General features: G+C 52.0%; 1 protein-coding gene across 9 annotated transcripts in view; it reads left to right on the top strand.

Annotated features, from left to right (window-relative positions):
• Positions 1 to 21,928, top strand: part of Dlgap2 (DLG associated protein 2) — a 437,601-nt gene that overhangs the window by 343,171 nt on the left and 72,502 nt on the right. For all 9 annotated transcript variants that reach the window (XM_010620360.3, XM_010620359.3, XM_010620357.3 and 6 more), the window contains one exon: positions 16,765 to 17,834. In XM_010620360.3, the coding sequence (XP_010618662.1) occupies positions 16,765 to 17,834 (1,070 nt within the window). The remainder of the gene's footprint in view (positions 1 to 16,764; positions 17,835 to 21,928) is intronic.

Here is a 21,928-nt window from a genome sequence, read left to right as displayed (position 1 = left end):
AAAGAAAGAAGAGTTGGCTTTTGGGTTTAAAATCAGAGAAGCTTGTGGAGGGTGGGGTCTGAGAACGTTGGACATCTGACGCACAGGGGCCTTTGTGAGCAGTCCTTGGCGGGCTCCCAAGCCAGGCCACTTCAGGACAGCTTGCACATCTGCCGAGCTCCCTTGCCGTGAGGGTGAGTGCCCTCCTCAGTGGTGCGTGCCGGCCTCTCAGGGGCCGGGCCACACTGTATTCCCTGGCAGCCTCAGTGGACCCAGGCTGCTTCCGCTTGGGTGCCACGTGTGAGCCTACCTCTTCCTGGGAGAAACGGCATGTTCCACCTCCATTCAGTGGGAGCAGGGCCGTCCGTCTCCTGGGAATGTGGATTTCAGCTGTCCTTGCACTTCTGGAGTAGCCTGGTCAGAGCTCCCTCCCTCTTCAGAGCTGCATAGTACTCCACTGGAGAACAGCATCCGTGTGAGGCCTTCTCCACAGCCAGCCCAGCATCACGGTGCATTTGTGTTTTACTCCCCAAGCCCTGGAAGCTGCCCACCTGCTGCTGTCTGCAGGTGTTGAGAGCACATCTGGTGGTCTATTTTCCTATGACTCACTTTCGGGTGGGAAGCATCACCTAGAGCTACATCCCCCAAACTGAGTTGGACGAGAACCGAGTCAAATTCAAGGGTTAGGTTCAATGTTGACTCATGGAGCAATGACTCAGCTCTCGTCCAACTCAGTTTTGGACCAAAATCATGGAAAGAATTAAGTTTGTGAACTGAGGTGCCATTGTAAAAGGGAAAAATAACAGATTAAATAATCAGAGAATATAATCAGTGTTGTATGAGGCCCAACACTGAGAGAACAGGCAGCTGCACACATGCGTATTAAGGTGACGTGCACGTGTTACAAGTGTCCCCAGGCGGGCCACACTGAACACACTTCTAATGGGATATCACCCAGCACCCTGCCACCTCGCCCAGCCCACAGCGCGTCAGTGCCTCTGAGGAATCATGCACACCTAACAGGAGCTCCGTGTTCAGAAGCAGCCCGACACCATGCTCTGTGGCCTGGCTGCACAGGCACAGGCTTACTTCCAGACACAGGAAGCTGTGCCAGCCCCTGTCTGGGAGGAGGGAAGCGCCCCACTGCATTCCCGGGCCCATCTTCTTGGCCATCAGAGTCCCCCAGCCCTGTCCATTATTCCATGGAGAAGGAGGCACTCACAGTGCCGTGTCCATTCATGGAGGGACTTAACAGTTCCAATTTGGGGTTTTATTTCTGTACAAAGGCATCAAGCTCAGTGTTAAAGCTGTGTGTGTTTGATGTCTGAGGAAGTGAGGATTCTGGGGTTTCCATTAGATTTCTGGAATGCATCCCTGACTTGTGTCCAAACACCAGCTTTAATGTCCACAGCCCCAAGCCTGTCTGTAGAACAAACCTGTGTACCTTGCCCAGATGGGTCCTTTCACCAGGAGCCCTCACCAACTGCTCACCCAGCAGGCTCAGCTGCAGGGGGTATTCTTTCTCCATGGGGCACGCCGGCCCAAATGACCTCAGCTCCAGCTCAGTGGGACCAGTGTGGCAGGGGTCAGAAGACCCCAGAGGCACGGATGCTCCATCCACAGGGAAGGCGACCCAGCACCAGCAGAGGCACTGAGTCCTCTACAACTACAGAGACTCAAGGTGCAGAGGCCTGGGCATGGGTGTGCAGGGTGGGGAGGCACCTAACAGCAGGCGGCCGTGACATACCCCAAGCCCCAGGGGGCAGATTGGGCCTAGAAGCCTCAAGGTGAAGAAGTGTCCTATGGCCTGCAAAATGCTCTTAACTCTGGCATTTCCTGTTTGAGCTCAAGATGTTAAAGACCAAGTTCACGAGGAATGGGCAACAGAGGAGACACAGGCCAGCTGAAGGTCCCTGGTGAAGGAGGGCTGTGGAGGCTACCCTGGGCTCCTATGCCGAGCCAGACTCAGAACTCTTCCAGGCACCAGCCTGTGCTGCCCAACTCTGCCCAGGCTGCAAACCGACAGAAGAGCAGAGATGGGAAACGGAGTGCCTGCTGGGCAAGCGCTTCAAGGGGTGGTGAAGACAGCAAGGTCCCCACGACATGGCCAGCAGTGTGGCCATGCAGAGCGAGGCGGTGAGAGACCCCCACAGGGGAGCAGCAGGGAGCAGTCAGACTGGAAGCCTGAGCAGCAGGACAGGGCGCTGTCCATGAGCACTGCTCCTTCTGGGGACGGGCAGAGCCACGAGCTGGTGCAGGGCATCTGCGTGGCCGGTTGTCTGCCTCCCTGTCTGGAGATAACAGGAGGCTTCCTGGCTGGAGCTTATGGCGCCGACGCAGGGCATGTTGGCACCCATGCAGACGTGTACCTGGATGCACACACACATGCACAAGCACACGCTGATCCATGTGCCTCCCACTTGGGTCTGCTCTCATCCACTGCCCTGTGATGGACCCAGCTGATCTGTGGTTCCCAGCGTGCTGCAGAGGCCTGAGCTCTGCAGCCTCCTGAAGGATGGGAGGAGGACATAAAATAAGCTTTTTTTTTTTGGTATTGGAGATCAAACTCGGGTCCTTGTGCTTGCAAGGCAGGCACCGGAACCACTGAGCTAAATCCCTGGCCCAAATAAGCTTTAAACATGTACTAATCACACAGAGAAAGCAGCTTCCCCAGTACGTGCTTTCATGGCATGTGTGGAAGTTACCTAGGCCAGAGCCGGCATTCATGTAACATGTGAGCATCACAACAACACACGTGTGCTTATCTCCTGTGTGTGAATCAATCTCAGAAGCTCAGGTGACTCCTCAGATAGCGATCAGCTGCCACACCTTGGAAAGGGAGTCAGGAAAGATGACTTCCAGAGCTGCTGTAGGAAGGGTGAGCGGGGAGCTTCCTGTGTCTGAAGCCAGAGGGGTATGTGAGGAGACTGATGGCAGTGTGTCTTTTAATGTAACAGATTTTTTACATTTAAACATTCATGGTGTATTTTGATCACACCTTATGAGTGTTCAAAAGTTTGGCTCCGTCTTGTTTCTTGATACTTTGAAGTAGTCTTTATACGGTTTCGATGTTTCTTCAGTTTCACCTGGATATTTACCAGTTTCCCCTACTACTTTTCAATCTCCTTACCTTCTAGTTTCTATTTCATATATCATGAAGCACATCCTATAACTATTCCTTCATTAAAATGACTAGGTGGTGAAATCTACATACACCAGGTAACAAAGGACCGTGTTGTGGCTGGGGCCCAGGTCTCCCAGCAGCTTTGGTATTTGAGGTGGGATTCAGCTCAGAAAATATAAATTTTATTTCTGCCAGACATTTACCATGGTTATTTCATTGTTGAGTCTTTGATACTTTTCTTCATTTCTGAAAATTGTCATAATGATATATATACACTTTACAGTCATCCTGAGAATCAAATTCAGCTAGTAGTACAGGTTTCTCTTCTAGTTATCATCCTTGGCTATTGAACCATGATTCTAATTAACCATGTGTTTTAATTACATGTACGTACACACAACGTGGGGTGCAGATCAATCCACATAGACTAGCAGAGCTGGATGGCAGTGTGCTACCTCCTTGCCCTGGCCCAGGATCTCTCCACTGTCTCCCCAAGACTACACTCACAAGTTGGGAGGGTCACAATGTCCCGATGCCCTTCATCCTGTGTCCTTGGTCAGTCCCCACTCTCCTCCAAGTGCCAGACCCTCTGCAGTGGGCCAGGGACAGACAACTGGGTCCCTGCCCTGGAAGAGCTCACAGTATGGGCAGGCTAAGGTGAGGACATTGAGCCTGTAGAGTGGAGGGCTCATCACCACTATTGGCAGGGACCAGAGAAGCCTGTAGGAATTAGTAGCCAAGAACACCGTGGAACTCGGCCTTCTGCTGTGCCATTGCCCATCCTACGCTGGAAACCACCGATGTATGTAGTCTTTGTCTATATAGAAAGCTTTAAAAGTCAAAGCAGACCATACTACAAGCAACAGCTCCAGGTTTTTTCATTGCCTGGATTTCAGGGTTTTGCATAACAAGTTCCTTGACCTGAATTCTGGAGAGCCAGGCAGCCTGAGACCTGGGTGCTGAAGCTGGAGGCTGCACCGAGAAGACTGGCTGAGGCTCTTATTCCTCTCCTCTTCAGCAGGAGCCCTACCACCCAACACGCAGCAGTGCAGCCTGAGTCCTGGTGGGCCAGGGCTTGACAGGTGAGACCTCCCCTCATGGGCCTTGAGCTCTACACAGGCCTGGGGGCTTTGGACCAGACAGACACCCCAAATCCCTGCCTGGTGCTCGGGCCCCAGGGACCTCAGTGAGTATGGAGATGTCCAGACAAATACAGTTAGACTTGAGTTTGTAGCTCTCTCCTCCATGGAGAGAAGGAGCTGTGCGGTGTAGATGCCATGGGGCCCACAACCCCAGCCCCCTCCACTCACACCCGCTCCCAGCCTCAGAGCCCAGACCAGGGGCTCTGCCCTGCAGGTACTGTCATTTAGGGAAGAAGACTCAGAGGACTGCTCAGCAGGACCCACCTGCCTGCCCACCAGGGAGGAAGCCCCATTCCAATCAAGGACAACAGCACGCAAGGCTGGGGCACCGTGACACCCTCAAAGCATGAAGCGAGGGCACCCAAGTGCTGGGGACTCGGGCACGCCTTCCACCCTGCCTGTCACCTGAGAGCTGAGGGGCTCCATGCCTGGGTCCTGGAAGTCATTACTGACGGAGGCAGCCCTTGAAAGAAATCTATGGGCTGATTCCCTGATGGACAACTCAAGTTCTCAGGCTCCATAATGGAACAGAAAGTCCCTGTGGGTCAAATGACAGGCGGGCCCTGAAGATCTGGCGGTGTTGAGAAAGGAGACTGTGCTCTCAAGACCTGGCCCTCCTGGAGATGTCCGTGTGAGACACCAGGGGCGAGGGTGGACATGGTGCAGCCAGGCTATGTGTGCCTGGAACCATCTCCCCTCTCGGGGAGCAATGATCACTGCCATCGAGAAGTGGCATCTGTGATGTGGTAGTGAAAATGCTCCCCAAGTGTGTGAACCTCATCTGTCGGACAAAAGCCAGAGGGTGGAAGTGCTTGTGGCTGCGATCCCCAAATCCTGCCATGGTCTCCCGCAAGCCTTGTCCACGGACGTTAGGCTTCGAGGTCCTGCCCTCTGTCCTCTTGTCTGCACCTTTGGCCAGCCCAAGCTGAGCACCCGGGGGCATTCCCGGGGCGGTTCTGCTCCTGCTGCTGTGACGCCCTCGGCCCTTCACCTTCTTTGCCCATTCACTTGCTGAGCTTTTTCTGCTGGATTTCTTGGCAGAATTTTGGGAGCCTGGGGCTTAGAGGGTGATTTAAGTAGCAAATCAGGTTGGGTCTGGTGAGGGAAAAGAGTGGGTGGTCCTGACCCCCAGGGGGCTGGGCTGCCTATGGCACTCAGTTCACCCTGCAGGGGCCACACCCTTACCCAGTGGCATCCTCCCCCGAGAGCAGGGGCTGCTGTGCTGCTGGCTGCCACACAGCCACAGACGCTGACAGAGCCAGCATCTAAATGGAGCTCCATCCACTCTTCAGGAAACAGTGAAAGCATCAGGACAGGCAGCAACCCCAGGCTGGTGCTGGAGCTGAGATCCAGGCGGACTGCAGCTGCCAATCCAAACCAGGGGAGCAGCAGGGCTGACAGAGCTTGCCAGGCGTGTTGCGAATATTGAAATAGTTGCAAGGCCTCAAAGACATGTGCTTGGGTAAACAGACATTCATTTCTAAACATGAAAGGCCGGAAGATGGATGAGAGTTGCTTTGATTAAAACAGGAACAGCAGCAGGGACAGCAGCAGGGCTGGAAACACCACAGCCTGCTGTGTTCCCGGGGCATTCGGTCACCAGCGCCTTCCCTCCTGTGCAGGAGCTTCTGGTCCTTGTGCCCTGGTGAATGTCTCATCAACAAACGTGCTGTCATGACCAACAGATGTGACCAAAATATATGGCGAATGTTTAAATTAAAACTTACGGTAAAAGGCGCATCGCCGCCAGCCCCCCTCCAGATACCCCTCCCTTAAGCACACTCATCCCATCGTCCTTGCCACTTTCTGAAGCGGTTCTAGAAGTCCTCTTCCCTGGGTGTCTTTACGAAGTGTGATCAGCTGTGCCATCCAGCAGAAAGGCAGGCTGTAAAAATGTGCCAGTGTGTCCTCATCCACCTTTTCTACCACATTGGGCCCCATGCCACCGCTGGCTTCTCCCCAGCGTCAAAATGACCATGCAAGGTAAACATTTTCAAATGATTTAGGATGCCGAAGCAGCCATGACAGCACACATGAAGATATGAAAGAAGACTCCAGAACTGCTTCAGGAAGTGGCGGGAATGGCGGAATGAGCAAGGAGGAATGTTTTGAAGGTGATTAACGACGATGTTGCTTCTACTGTAATAAACTCTATTTTGAAGGTGATTAATGATGATGTTGCTTTTACTGAAATAAACTCTTTTTTTTTCCTGGCACCAGGAATCGAACTCAGGACATTGCACTTGTGTGATGCCACTGAGCTATATCCCAGCCCCTTACTGTAATAAAATCTCAATTTAAACATACACTATTTTTCAACTACATTGCATAAATGGCCACCACCTGACTACTTATGGCTAAACTGCAAGGTTTTTAAAATTTTTTCTTTTCTTTTTTATCACTCTATGTTTGCAGTACATCATAGGGAGTTAGTACATGCACACAGTGCATCTTAATTCTCTATTTATTCCCTTTCCCTCCCTTGAATCGCAGCACTTATAACAGGAATTGCTTGTCACCTTAAAACTTAAAATAAATTTGATTAACGCTTGAAGTTTATGAAATGAGAAAGTCATCGATACTACTTTAAAAATCACTGCAAGTTGTATTTCCAAATTGTATTTGCTTATGAAATAATTCTCAAAAGCAAATGCCTTTAAAGTAGGCTTCTTCTTTGCTAGTTCTGGTGCCTGCATTTAGGAATCATCAGTAACTTACACATTTTTGTCAAAGCAAAAAATAAGATAATTACCAAAAACTATAGGAAAGGTAAGAGAAAAAAATTGATTAGTTTAAATTAAAGAGTTTATGATTTCTATCAAAGGGAATTCAAGTAGAAAATGTTTGAAAAACAATAGTAATTACTTTTGTGAAACTTAACTTATATTTCACAGAAATATTTCTACTATAAAATGTAGGTTACGGCCTTTTGGCCTCAAGAATAATGGGATTAGGTTTATAACTAATAGCAGTTTTCTTCAGTGGTTTGGAAACCATTGTTTTTAGTATTACCATAAAGATCTATGTAAAGCTATTTATTAAGGCCATACATAAGATGTCATTTGGTAATTTACTGTAATTAAATAGCAAGTTCAACCAGGAAACTGCTTAATTAAAAATATCATGAAATTCTGAGAAAGACTTGAAGAGTTGGACATCTGGGTTCAGAATCACAAACTTCTTAAGTTAATATTGTACTACCAAACCTCATCCCTGTGCAAGCATTGCTTAAATTACAGCTTTGATGAAATCAGTGGTGATTTTTAAAAGCTAATTTCATACCTTACAAATTACTGGTCAGACTGTTGAACATGCTGGTCAAAGAACAAAGATAAACCACAAGGTAGGTTGTGTGGTGGGGAGGGAAAGAAGGAGAAAAAGGGAGAGATCAGTATGCATGATCACTATGGAATAAAAAATAAAGAGTTAATAAAGTCCTAAAAATAATCTAACACCACTGTTAAATGGGTAAACCCTCCTGGCTGAATGAGTGAACATTCCTGGGGGCATTTACCTCTTGGTTAAACTAGTCAGTCTTCAGGTCAGTTCCATTCTGGTTGAATGGGTCGGTTCTGTCCCGAATGAATGGATGAATCTTCCTCAGGTTGGTCCCATCCTGGTTGAATATGTGGAGCTTTCATCAGATCTGTTCCATCCTGGAGGAATGGGTGAATCTTTCTTGGGTAGTTCTTTTCTGGTTAAAGAGGTGGAACCTTTCTTGGGTCAGTTTGATCCTGGATGAGTGGGTGAATCTTCCTTGGATCAGTTTCTTTTTGGCTGAGTGGGTTGGTTCCATCCAGGTTGAATGAGTGAACATTCCTGGGGCATTTCTGTCCTGATTAGGTTGGTCAGTCTTCCTTGGATCAGTTCCATCAGGTTCAGAGGGTCAGTTCTGTCCTGGCTGAGTGGGTGGAGGCTTACCAGGGTCAATTCCCTTCAGATGAATGAGGATACCCTCAGCTCATTTCTGCCCAATGTGGCCTAGGCCCCGTTTTGCCCATGGGTGCAGTTCTTCCTTCCCAAGCAGCCATAGTCCTCATCCTGGTTACAGAGAACATGTACCTTGGGTTACTATCAGTAAGCAACCTCCCATGATGCTGCCTGAGTGAAGAGAGAAACCTGTCTCCTCCTTGGCCCGGCTACTTGTTTGAGGCTGGGGATATCCTTCTAGCATGTCATTGGCCTCCATGGACACTGCAGGCAGGGGACCCAGCTGCTGTTCCCAGGCTGCAGCCCTCAGACCTGAGTATCCAACAGGGCCACTGGATGGGTCAGCAAATTCTTCCTCTGAGAGTCTGGAATGCACATTACCCAAGGAGGGAGATGTAGTTTATCCTTTCTACTGCCAACAAACATGCCAGCATCTGCTAGGCCTCATACTGTGATGGATCAGGATCCCGTCCCTCAGCCCTTGCAGTGACCTAGACAGCCCGTGCTATGATGGTGTATATTATGCAGACATCAGGTGTCAGGGTGTGGACTATGACCACAACATAAGCAGAACTTACCATTCAGACAGGTGTGCCTGGAGCTCACAAAGCCTTGAACTCATGTGAATATGCATAGTTGGAGGGCTGTGTAATAGCCTTGATTTTACCAAAATGGTGAGTTCAGCGTTATTTTTAAACCAAACCTCATTCTCTGTTCCTGGACATGATTCCATGAGACAGTGTTGGCCTTGTCCACTTCCATGGGGTGGGTGTAGCTTTTCAGGAAGGGATGAGTTCTGAGCAGAATTCTCAATTTAGTTCATTGTACTTGAGCACCATGATGTGCCAGACACTTACAAGGTACGGGACACAGGTGTAGCTGATCCAGGGCTTATTTAGAGGATCTTTGCATGGCTGGAGCTTGCCTGGGAGGTAAATGAACTCATCCAGGAGGTGGGCAAACCAGGTGAATTAGGGCAGGATGTGGTTCTGGACCCTTGTGTGCCAGACATGTGCCTTAGAAGATTGCTCTGACAAAGTCTGTGGAGAAGAGATGCATGTGAGTAACTTCAGCCCTAGTATGTTCATTCAAAGACTTAGACCTTTTCTGAGACTCAGCTCAGTGTAGTAGGAACAAGCTCCTCAGGACATTATCCCTGGGCAAGGACACCGGGGCTCTCCAGACCTCAGCTCTGAAGTGAGGAGGATACCCCAAACCTAGAGCAAGAAAGACACATGGGCTCTCAGAAGCCCAGCTCTGGAGCGGTGAAGGCACCCTGGACTCTCCTTGCAGTTTCTTGGTGATAAAAAGGGCACAGGCAGAAGTTAGGGACTTGGGTTCCAAGAGAAACTTGGACTCATAGGAGCTACTTAACCTGAGAAAGTTTCCTTCCTACAGCAATAATTCTTCATTTGTAAGTTGTGAGTAACTCTGATCCCTGCCTGTGACTGTTAGCAGAACCCCGTGAGATCAGAGCTACACAGACAGGAGGGACTAAGGCACTTGCTTCTGAAGTTGCACCTCATTTTGTAACTGAGGACCATCTGATTCATTTCTTAAGCAAAAATAGATGAATAAATGCCAACATCCATGGTGTCCATGAGCTCTACAGAGGCAGATGTATAGAAGGATTTGAATTTTCAAGTGACTCAAGGGGCCTTTTCCATTCTGAAAAGTGCAGCACTGCCACTCTTGTGAAGTGTTTTAAGCCTCACGTGATAAACTTGCAGCTTAAGCTGGTGTTTGTCTGAGTTTCCCTGTGCTGCCAGCCCCAGGCACTCTCTCCACAGAAATGAGGTCATGAGCGACCCCTTCGTAGCTGTGGCTGGCAGTTTTCAGCTGCGGCCAGCAGGTCTGCGTGCAGTTGCCCCCCTTTGCCAGACATCTCACTCCCTCTCTGACACTTCTCTCCCAGGTTTTCCCACCCCTTTATATTTTTACTCCAAGTGAAACATTTTCACTTTTACACTAATCTCCCCTGTACACGGAAGTGGCCAGGCTCAGAACATATGGACAAATGACCAGCATTGGTCGTGTGCTTACTGCAGGCTGGAGTGTGTGTTTGCCTGAATTAGCACACGCATTGCTCACAGCAACCCTCTGAGCAGGTCTAAGGGCCCTCTGAGGTCCATTGTGGAGAAGAGTCGAGAGCTGCCCAAGGTGAGCAGCTCCGGCCCAGCTGTCTGGGTGTCCCTGGGGCTCAGTTTGCCATGGAAGTCCCTGTGCACATGTGAGTGCATGTGCACACGTGTGCACACCTGTGTGTGTGATCACATCCCTGTGCATATGTGTAGCTGTGTGCATGTGTGTTTGATCACATCCCTGTGCCTATGTGTAGCTGTGTGCATGTGTGTGTGATCACATCCCTGTGCATATGTGTAGCTCTGTGCATGTGTGTGTGATTACATCCCTGTGCATATGTGTAGCTGTGTGCATGTGTGTGCTAGGGCAGAAGTGCACAGACGAAAGGCAAGCGGAAGCATTTCGGCATAATTAAAAATGATCATCCGGCCTTGAGATCCACGTGGATGATTGCCAAAGTTTCCTGGCCCTTTCCCGCCTGGGCTGCAGCGATTTACTCAAGAGCCAGCCCTGCTGCAGACTATAGTCTCCAGGCTTTGCTGCCGGACAGGGCCTGCCCTGGTTATCTCTGCCCCCAGCACCTAGCTGGGTGCTGGACGAAAGCATGGATGCACGCCAAATCAATGAATGAGGCGGTTTCATATGGAAGTACAGTCACAGAAATTCTGTGAATGTTCAGAGGAGAGGCTGGATTTAGTTGGAAGAGTTCAGGGAGCACAAAGCACTCGTTAGGGTTCAGGAACCCAAGGTAGGGAAACACCACTGCCGGGGATGGGCAGCTGCCCTTGGCTGGGACTCTGGATGAGGAACCCAGGCAGCTGTGGCTTCCTGCAGGGCGCTGAGAAGTCCACACTCAGGACTGATGTGGAGTCCCTGGGCCTGCGGGGAGGGGTGCTGGTCTGCTGGCTGCCAGATGCTGCCTTTCTGCTCTTTGGTCTCAGGCTGAGCCCAGGCACAGACACAAGTTCCTGGAGGCCCAGCCAGCAGAGTGGGTGGAAGAACAGCAGGTCCCCAGCCGATTCCCACAGAGCGCAGCGCTGGTTCCATTGAAGAGGATGTTGTAAAGAGGGAACTGTGTGGAGTGGCCGTTGCTGTGAGGGGGCGTGTGACCTCCTTTACCGGCAGAGAGGCGCACTGGGTTCTCCCTCTTCTGGGAGCTGGCTTTTGTCATCTTGGGTATGGGGATAAAGAGCCAGGCACACTGTCAAAGGCCCAGCTGGAGAGGGAGTGGTCGGGGGAGTATCAGAGGTCAGGTGACACACATGCGTGTCCAACCACCAGGCAGTGCACCCTGGTCCTCTCCCAGCAGCTGTTCCCTCTCCCTTCCTCCTCTCAGCACACACTGGGGTGGATTCCACACTCTCATCTGCTTTTTCAACAAACAGCATGTTTGCAAAGGGACCCCAAAGAACGTTAAAGGCCATGTGCCCCCAAGGCACAGTCGCATGGTGTTGGAGGGCTTTGGGCCCCAGTGTTGACTTCCTTACCTACAGGAGGTGCCCAGGTACACACAGGTGAGGCCTCAGGCGCAAAACCCTTGTGGGGACAGTCACCTGCACAGCCCACGCCCGGCAAGGGCCGACATAAAAACGAGCCTATCAACAGGAGCCAAGAGAGAATCAGCTTCTGCGTAGAGCCAGCGGCAGCAGCGAGGAGGACAGGCGTCTTCTGGGCTGGTCCAGCGCCCAGCCCTGTCACTAGGGCCATGAAAGGCCCATGATGGAAGCTCCCCACAGGTCTGCACTGAGCATCCGTGTGTGATGTGGGTGGCACTGAGGGATATGCTGGCTACCACTCAGGCACCTGCACCACTGTCCCCGGCGATGTCACCCAGATCTGTGCAGGGGCCCTGCAGCGGAGCCCTCAGCCTCTCCCCCGCAGGCTTCTACGACATCAAGGTGATGCTGGCCCTGACAGAAGTGCTGAAAAGCCCCCTCCCTTCAGTTTCTGGAACAGTCTCTCAAGTACTGGTGTTAATTCCTATTCAGCTGAGGTAGGGTCCATGAGTGAGGCCCTCAGGGCCTGGGCTTCCTTTGTTGAGAGACCTTTGGTTGTTGGTTTAATCTCTTTGTTATTTGGCCTGCCAAGGTTTTGTATTTGTTCTTGAAGTGATTTGTGTGTCTCTGTGAATTCTCTGTCTCTGTGCGGCCTGGTGTGTCAGCACGCTGTTGTTCACTGTAGTCTCTTACAGTCCTGTTGCGTGTTAATTTCTGACTTCAGAAGTCAGTCTTTCTTTTCAGTCTGGCTAAAGGTTTGTCGGTTTTTGTTTTTGTTGTTTCAGTACTGGGGCTGAACCCAGAGCCTCTGCGCACAGCTCTATCCCCACCCTTTCTTTATTTTTTACTTTGAGATGGGGTTTTGCTAAGTTATTGCTACCCAAGTTAAGCTCAAACTTGGGATCTTCCTGCCTCAGCCTCCCAGCAGTGTTCACAACTGCCAGTTTCCAGCCCTTGTACTTCTTCTGCCCAGGATGGTGCAGGATGGGCTTCCCATGAGCCCCCAGGCCTGTGTGTGCTGCTGTGTCCTGTGTACCAGGGGCTAAAGAGCCCAGGAGCCTCCAAGAAGGTCACTGGGTAGGTGCCCTGGGGACAGAGAAAGGCAGGTGGCACAGGGAGGGCACCTGAAGAGAGTAGCCCGGGCCAACCCCATGGTCTCCCATGGGTGCAGCTGTTTCCCAGGAAGTGTCCGCTGTGTCTGCAGTTTGGGAAAGTTGCCCTAACTCCACCTCCAACCCGTTCTCCACCCACCCTGTGACGAGGTAGCACTGTGTGCTTGAAGGGCCAGCCGAGGGTCGGCAGGCAGCTAGGAAGACACGAAAACAGTGCATTGCCTGTTGTTACCCTTCTTCCTGCCTCACGAGCTGCTGACAGAGCAGGTACTAAGACAGGTAAATTAAAAGGAAGGGGCAGAGCATCCGGGTCCTGCAGTGAGCCACACATTCACATCCTGCCTGAGCCCGGGGAGATGGTTGTACACCGATGAGCAGCACCTGTGATTGCTTTGTCGCAATGACAAAAGGGTTGTGAACAACTGGAAATTAAGAAACTAAGATGTCTTCCACATTTTGTTTTGTTACCTCATTTTCACAAAGAGAAATTATCAGTCCCTAAGTATTTAGTATATCTGTACATACTTATTTTTAAAAAACTGATAGTCCAAGTCCTCGTTACACTTTTCAGTACTGCTACTTGTTTTGGTACCTTGTTAGCGTGTCTGTTGTCACGGTGATAATTTTATGAGAGAACGTAGAAATTTCTACACATAACCAGGAAATGCATCCTACACAGTAAGAATGAGATGCATTGTCAACATGATGCATTATTAAATTTAATTCATTTTGTTAAATTTTTAATACCTACACCAGTGGTGGCGAACCTGTGTCACCTGTGCTGCAGCAGGCTGTTTGTAGCGCGGAAAGCTCTAAAAGGTTCGCCATCTCTGAGTACTGTGCTTTTCCACAGCCTCATTCATAATGCAGGCTAAGTGTTAGCAAGAGTGGGACGTATGAGGGGAGCGATAATGGGCTTGCTCTTCGCTGTGAAGGGAGATTAGAATTATTAAATTACATGCTAATGGAGAAATAATGCAAAAGATAAAAGCATGACAACTTTGTATGGCTGTTGAGTCTGGACTAGAGGATGTAGTGTTGCTATTTAAAAGGTGAATATTGAATTTCCTCTGAAATTTGTTCATAATTATATTAAGTATAATATATTCTAATTATTGCCTCCAACACAATCAAGTGCTGTGGTGACACTTGACTTTTGAAGAAGAAAGACCCTGAATGCCATGGGAAGAGGCAGGAGGGGCCTCTGTGAGCCCAGGACCCCCCAGGAGTGCTGATGTCCTCTTCTACCTGGGCACTCCTGGACAAGTCCTCCGGCCAGGCTCCAGGGACCCACAGAGTTGTGCCTGTCCTTGTCACAGGTTTTTGTGTCTGAGCTGTCCCAGGCCCTTGTAGTGCTAAAGCCTGGAAAGGGGCATTTGAGGCCTAGCCCTGCACTGGTCACCTGGCCACACAGTGACTGTGGAGCTGGGGTTGGGCACAGGGAAAAGCCTGTGTCTCTGTCTCCCCTGGGTCCATGCACTGGGATTCAGACTGGGGGCCCTAAGCTCTGAGGTGACTTCAGCCCCAGGATCATCCCCAGCCAGGGATGGGGCCATAGGAGGCTGTGGAGGGAGACCCGGGGCAAGAGCCTCGAGGCAGGAAGAGTCCATGACCTAATCCCAGTGGGTGGTGGCTGGGGAGGAGCCAGCCCTAACCTGGTCTCTGCTGTCCCTTTCAGCCCTGAGCTCTGATGACAAATGCAGCAAGTGGCAGTGTGCAGAGTGCTTAGAAAACCAGCACTGAGAAAGCCTGCCAGCCTGGGATGCATTGTGGAAAGACAGAGTGGCCAGAACATGGAGCCCCACAGGAACCTGAGTGTGAGGCAAATGAGTCCAGGCAGCCCATGCAGCCTTATTTACTGTGGGAGCCTGGTCTGGATCTGGCCTATGCCAGGGTTGGCACACAGATAAAACACAGAGAAGCCCAGGCCTCAGGGAGCCAGCCATCCCAGAGCCCTTGTCCTCAGGCAGCCCTCTGTCCCAAAGCCCAGGTGCTCAGGGAGCCATAGTCCTAGGGCCCAAGTCCTGAGGAGCCCACAGTACTAGAGTCCAGGTCTTGAAAAGCCCACTGTCCCGGGGCCCAGGTCCTGAGGAGCCCACTGTTTAAAGCCCCTGGCTCTGTGCTTCCTCTCCACCCATTCGCCTGAGGGAAAAAGGAGACTTCATTTCTTGCCTTTTTGGCCCCAGTGGGAGCCAAGTGTTGCCCTGGGACTAACACGGAGGCAGGGACAGCAGGATACAGCCCAGAGCTAGGGATGTGCAGCAAATCCCAGGATCCAGTTCTTTAGGTTTCATAAACCCTGAACTTTACAAATAACAACTCAAGTGAGTGTCAAGTAGGAACAGTTACAGCGATGATGATAAAGCCAATAAACGCTAATTGTCCCTCAGCCCAGGGCCCTGGCTCTCCATCAAACTAAGTCCCATCACATAGGGGTCACAGTGTGGACTCAGAGACTCCAGAGCCACACCCCTAATGAGGCAGAGCTGGTTGCTGCTCTGGTGGTCCACCCTTGGGCTGGGCATTGGGCTGCAGCACAGCTACTGATGTCCACTCCTGAAGCTGGATCACCCAAGTGCCTTGTGCCTCGTGTCAGACCTCTTGGTCTCCACAAAGTGGACTCTTAGGTGTGCGAACAAACTCGTAACATGGAGGGCACCCTGAGAATCCTCCCTAGATCCATCCCAGGGCAGAGCATCCCTTCTACTGGAGGCCAAGGGGCAGGAGACCCTCAGGACACTCATTCTGAGGGGAAAGCAGGGGAAGAAACTGAGATACAGCAGTGGAGCACAGCCTACATGGGGTGAGGAAGGGTCTGCATCTCCAGCCACATCCCCAGAAGAGCCAGGTCTGTCCTTGGCGAGTGTGGCAGGCAGCATGGTGGTCCCCACATGGGCAGATGGATTGAGGAAGCCACATGCACTGCTCACCTCCAGGGGAACAGGTGGCATTGAATGATTTTGTGGTTAAGGCACACATGTAAGACATGTTAGCTTACCAAGTGGTAATACTAATTAAATACTAAATGTTAATTTTCAGATTTCTTAAGCTGAATCAAAATACTCAAATCTAATGGAAATATAGCTAAGTTTCCCCCAAAAAATGTTTTATTAGTACCTCAGAATCTGTTGAAAGACCTAACGAATTTGAGATGTTAAATATTTGCCATTGTAAAGGGAGCAATCAAACTATATGGTAAATGTTTAAATAAAAAATTGTTGCAGTGAAAGACACTGCTCTTAATCCCCCTCATGATGCTCTGCCTCACACTGAACACATCCCATGGTTCTCGCACTTTCTGGAGCAGTTCTGGAAGTCTTTCTTGAGTGTCTTTATGAGGTGGGATAAAAAATGCAATGAACTCTGCTGCTGAGCACCATCCAAAGGAAAGGCAGGCTGGTAAAGGCTGTGTCTTCATCCACCTCATTCACTGGGTGTGGCACCAGGTGATTCTCTCTCTTCCCCAAAGTCTAAATGACTGTGAAAGGGAAATGTTTTAAATCAATTCAGGACATCAAGTCAGCCAGGACAGCGCAACTAGAAACACTCAGGAAAGGGGACTCCAGACCTGCTGCAGGAAGTGGTAAGGATGATGGGATAAGTGTGCTCAAAGTGAGGGGGCTTCATTGGGAATGTGTCTTTTACTGCAACAGTTTTGTTTTATTTGAACATTCCTGTGCTTTTTGATCACCCCTCATGAACATCCTTTGAGGACAATATTTCCTCAATGCTCCCACACTGAGCACTAGGGGTCCCCTGAATGCCCAGAGCACCAATGGGCACTGTGGCTAGAAAAAGTGGCTCCTATGGCGGGGGAGCTGCATGTGTTGCTGCTCCAACATGGGGCTCCCATCAGTATGGCCGCGAGGTACTAAGTGACATTTTTGTTTTTCCAACAGACCAGCAGTACTCATGGTCCCCAACGCAGCACTTCAATGAGGAAAGATACTCTCCTGTCCCTAGGAACATGAAAGGCTTATCCGCAGGTCGAAACCAACCACCGTTGTGCACTGGTCACACGTGTGGTTTAACGCCCCCGGACGACTGCGAGCACCCCCAGGACCACCTGCGCCATGGGCAGGACATGCGGCAGCCCTACCTGCTCAGCCCAGCCGAGAGCTGCCCGCTGGACCACCACCGCTGCTCACCCAGGAGCTCCGTGCACTCGGAGTGTGTGATGATGCCCGTGGTTCTGGGAGACCATGTGTCCAGCAGCACCTTTCCCAGGATGCACTACAGCTCCCACTACGACGCGAGGGATGACTGCACCATGTCGCACGCCAGCACGAAGGTCAACCGCATCCCTGCCAACCTCTTGGACCAGTTCGAGAAGCAGCTGCCCTTGCACAGGGACGGCTTCCACACGCTGCAGTACCAGAGAGCCTCGGCCGCACCCGAGCAGCGCAGCGAGAGCCCGGGCCGGATCCGGCATCTGGTGCACTCCGTACAGAAGCTCTTCACCAAGTCGCACTCACTGGAGGGCTCCTCCAAGAGCAACGTCAACGGGACCAAGGGCGACAGCCGGGGCGACGACCACCACCATGGCCACCACTCCAAGCACAGCAAGCGGAGCAAGAGCAAGGAGCGCAAGCCTGAGGGCAAGCACAAGTCGAGCATGAGCAGCTGGTGGAGCTCAGACGACAACCTGGACAGCGACAGCACGTTCCGCACGCCCAGCATGTCCACCCGGCACCACATGGACCACCTTGCCCACTGCTACCCTGAGGCCCTGCCCAGCCCCTTCGGGGACCTGTCCCTGAAGACCTCCAAGAGCAACAGCGACGTCAAGTGCTCGGCCTGTGAGGGCCTGGCGCTGACGCCCGACGCCAAGTACATGAAGCGCAGCTCCTGGTCCACACTCACGGTGAGCCAGGCCAAGGAGGCCTACCGCAAGAGCTCGCTGCACCTGGACAAGCCGCTGGCCCACCCGGAGGTGAAGCCCGCCCCACGGCCGTGCCACTACCTCCAGGTAAGGCACCCTGCTGGGTGGCCCGTGTGCACGGGTCACAGCGGTTATCACCTTCGCCTGGCGGGGAAGGCAGTACACTGGCGTGCGGAGCGATGCTGAGGCGCCTGTGTGCTGTAGGAGCTGGAGTCAAGCTCACTAGCCTGCACTTTGCCTCTCACCCTTGCGTGTTTGTGCCAGGACACTCCAGGCCTCTCCCAGTGTGTGGGGCGTGGAGTGATCACGTGACACATCGCTGTGATGGGTACTGATCAGAGCAGAGTGACGGCCACTCAGCCTCCTCCAACAGTAGTTATTTTTAGGGAACTTTCGATCCCTTTTCTGGTTGTTTTGGAACATGTTTTATTGTAACCCGTAGCCTCCCTCCTGTAACTTTGAAGTGTGTAACACGTGGTCATTCACTGTTGTCACCGTGTTGTAAATAGGTCCCTGAGATTTTCCCTCCAGTTGAGGAGGTTTGTGACCTTTGACCGACGTCTCCCCACCCTCCCCTGCTCTGCTTTGTGAGCCCCAGTGCTTTAGCATTCCCAGGAGTGGGACTGTGTGCCAAACTTGTGGGTCTTGCACAGTGTCCTCCGTGTTCTGCCATGTTGCTGCACATGGCAGGGTTTCCATCACTTTTGAGGCAGAGGACTATCCCGTGTGTCCAAACACCACCTCGTCCTATCACTCACACACTGGTGGACCGACCCTGAGGTTGCTTCACTTTCCTGTGAATAGCGCTCAGTGATCTCAGGCAGCTTGGTAGGAAGCCACAGAGACTAACGTTGGCCGTCGGGCCTCTCAGGACTTACTTTCACTGGACATCACTGTAAACACGATGGGCCACTCCTGGAGGCCCAGAGATACACTGGCCTTGTGGCATGTGGGCCTCTGAAGCTGCCAGTGGTGTGGGCTTGCCTGTCTCCTGAGCTGCAGCCAAGCTGGCAGTGCCTTTGACCCCGTGGTACAGGAAATCTGTTTCTCTCGGGTGGGGCTGAGATGAATTTGCCAAGAACAAGATGGATGACAGACAGTGGCTGCCAGGAGTCGTCACACTGTGGATCCCTGCATTTACACAGCTCCCTCTCCACCTCCTCATCATGCTGTTACCCATCACCAGGGATGCCAGGAAGCTCTGGCTATATCAGTGCCTGCCCGCCCACCATGCCATGGCAGAGGACCTGCTGCAGCTCCTGCTGCAGGCCGTGGTGCCTGCTAGCAAGACCAGTGAGTCTCTCTCGGGCTTCCTGAACACTCATACTGTATTAGGTGGCCTCGCCTCCACGCATCTCTCCGGCTTGCCTGGGAGCAGGTGCCATGGCCCCGTTGGTCTGGAGAAATCATCCAGGAAGCATTGGTAATGGTGCTAGATGCCCACTGAGCCGCCAGGTGACCAATTATCAGAACAGAGACAGCTGTGGACTGGCGCAGAGCCCGTGGTGCAGACCCTGCCCAGCCCGCTCCTCCTGCACCTTGACCCGGATCTTGGGCCAGTTCTGAAAGTGATGCTAACTACATCACAGGTGGAGACAGATTTATTCAGACACAAATTGCCAGTTGCATAAAACACTATTTTGATAGCAGGGAAGCTGCTTGAACTTCACTTGTAGTTGGCAAACTTTAACATCCTCATGCATGTGAAGATTTATCTCTCCTTAGCTAAAGGGACACAGTGAACGTACTCCCACTGTGTCATTATCTTGCCTCTTCTGTTTACCTGGGAGAGGTCTGCTTTGGTGTCTGGTGAACACATTAGGACAATGCTGCCACCCTGGCATTTCCCTGGGCTGCCTGGCCCGTGCCGCCCGCTGCCCCGTGGCTCCCAGTGCAGCCCTGCCTGGGCAGCTCAGGCCCCCAGACAGCCCACATAAGTGTTCAGCTATGAGAAATTCCACTGGCCCGGGAGAGTGAACGTCACACAAGGAGCCCGTGCTTGTCCCGCCATCAGAGGCCGTGGAGCAGGTCCGTCTTGCTCCACCTGCTCCTCCCCAGGCCCCCAGCCCCCCAGAATACATAGTTGTGTCTCTGAACACCTCCATTCGCACTCTCATTCCTGAAAGATCCACTGACGGACAGGACTCCTGACACAGCACAATACCGATCGCACAACTGAACCGTAATTCTTCAGTATGTTCAAAACTGAGTTACTGCACAGATTGCCAAGGCGAAGCCTTCTTTCCAGCGGGTTATCTGTGTCAGGGTGCGGAGGAGGGGCCGTCATGGGCTGCTGCTCTGAGTCTCTTCCCCTCTGCCCCTCTCCCATCTCCACCTTTGGACTATTTTACATTTTGAACGCCTTAGGTTTGGCAGCAGAGTGCTGGCCCACGACCCGTGGCCTGGACTCCATCCAGTGTCCCTGCAGATGCCCCTCAGCCCTCTGTCTCAGAAGGTCCCCAGTGCTGCTGTGCTTGGACCCTGCCCATGGCTCCTGCTGTGCTATGTTGGTCTCAGTCATTGCTCTCAGCTGGCCTTGGAGGGCATCGGAAGCCTCGTCAAGCACCCCATCTCTGCGGGGCCCCTGCTCTGCTGGACCTGAGGGCACCAAGAGCCAGCATCCATGAGGGGTCAGACGAGCTGCGGTCTCAGTGTAGTCATTTTGCGGGCTTCCGAACATCATGTCTGTTGGGAGCACCATGAAAGACGAAACTGACAAACTGTGATCTGGTACCGTGAAAAGATGTGGCTCAGTGGAAGGGAAGCATTCAAGTGAATCCCCTGTACTAAGCACATAATGTGTGAGCAGCAGGGAGGACGGTCACGGCGGCCGCCTCCCCTGCGACCAGCTCGTGACCAGCCCGTCCTCACTGCAGCCAGCCTCACTGCCCTCTGGGATCACGCATCCTGCGAAGTTAATCTGCACACCATCATCCCACAGCCAGACAGGGCCCTGGCCTCAGGCTGGGTAGGTTGGGGGCCCCCAGAAGCACCCCAGAACCGTTGTCCACGAGGGCCCTCCCCTCCAGCAGCAAACTCCACTCCCCTCCACCCCAGCAAGGCAGCAGTGCCACCTTCCATCCTCATTGTCCCCAGCGGTCGCCTGGCTTACGGTGGGGGCCTCGTGAGACCACAGCACCACAGGGCACAAGTCACCAAAGGAGCCCCCTGCTGACCACTTACACTTCCTGATGGAAAGATGCAGATTGCCGGCTCCTCACCAGCCTGCTTTGACTTCAGAACTGCACTTTAGTTCAGGGAACTAAATGGATTTGTCTGTAGGTGCTGGTGTAAGAGTTAGAAGAGCAGGGAGGGAGATGTAAATGTTCAGGATCTCCGTTCATTTTCTCTCCAAAAACTGGAGCTCTGCATGAACAGAGGATGGCGGTTCACTTCCACCTTCAGCCTGAACTGAGCATGGAGTTAACACCGAAGAAGATTGTAAGTCAAACATTGTGCACAGACCCAGAAGAGGTCCTGGCCCATATTATTCCTCCCCAAGCTCTTGTTCTGTGTTTTCTGCATTGCCAAACAAACTGCCCAAGACCACGTATCCGATGCCTTTGGTGGGACAGTGGGCAGGGACTCGGTGCGGCCTGGCCTGGGGGCCTCCAGGGAGGGCATTCGCCTGCGCCCCGTGCCCTTCCACCCTGTCCCTGGCTATCCTGCCCCTGGTGTCTGACATAGGATGACCCTCGCCAGCCCTCAGGGGACTGCCCGGTCCACCTCCCTTTCCCAGGCAGCCGGGAGGGGTCGCTTTTGCCACATCTAGAAGCCATGGTAGCTCAGGTGGGAGACGGCCTGTGAGATTCGCTGCTGTCATGTTTTGTTTATCTGTTCTCTATGTCCTTTCCCCGCTTGTTTGCTTGTATTGTGTGGGGTTCTCTCTGTATTAAAATTCTGATCCAGTTCTTCATCTGCTTTGCTCACGGGTTTGCACTCGCGTGTTCGCACGATGATCTCTGTAGCCCTCCCACGTCCGGACAAGAGATTCTCATGAGCAGATTTGTGGCAGGGCAGCAGTTCCCTCAGGCTTGCATGTCTTAGAAAGGCTGCTTCCCTTCGCTTTGGAAAACTAGCTTTCCTGGATATAGTGCCCTTGGTTGGCAGATTCTTTCTGATTTTCTCTTTTATTTTGCACTTTAAATTATTTATATTTTGGGTTTCTCACATAGGAGAAG

The sequence above is a fragment of the Fukomys damarensis genome, unplaced genomic scaffold, assembly GCF_012274545.1.
Source record: "Fukomys damarensis isolate Sample0158 unplaced genomic scaffold, DMR_v1.0_HiC HiC_scaffold_18, whole genome shotgun sequence".
Classification (NCBI taxonomy): Eukaryota; Metazoa; Chordata; class Mammalia; order Rodentia; family Bathyergidae; genus Fukomys; species Fukomys damarensis.
The sequence above is the reverse complement of the archived record's forward strand: the minus strand, read 5'-3'. Positions and strand labels throughout refer to the sequence as shown.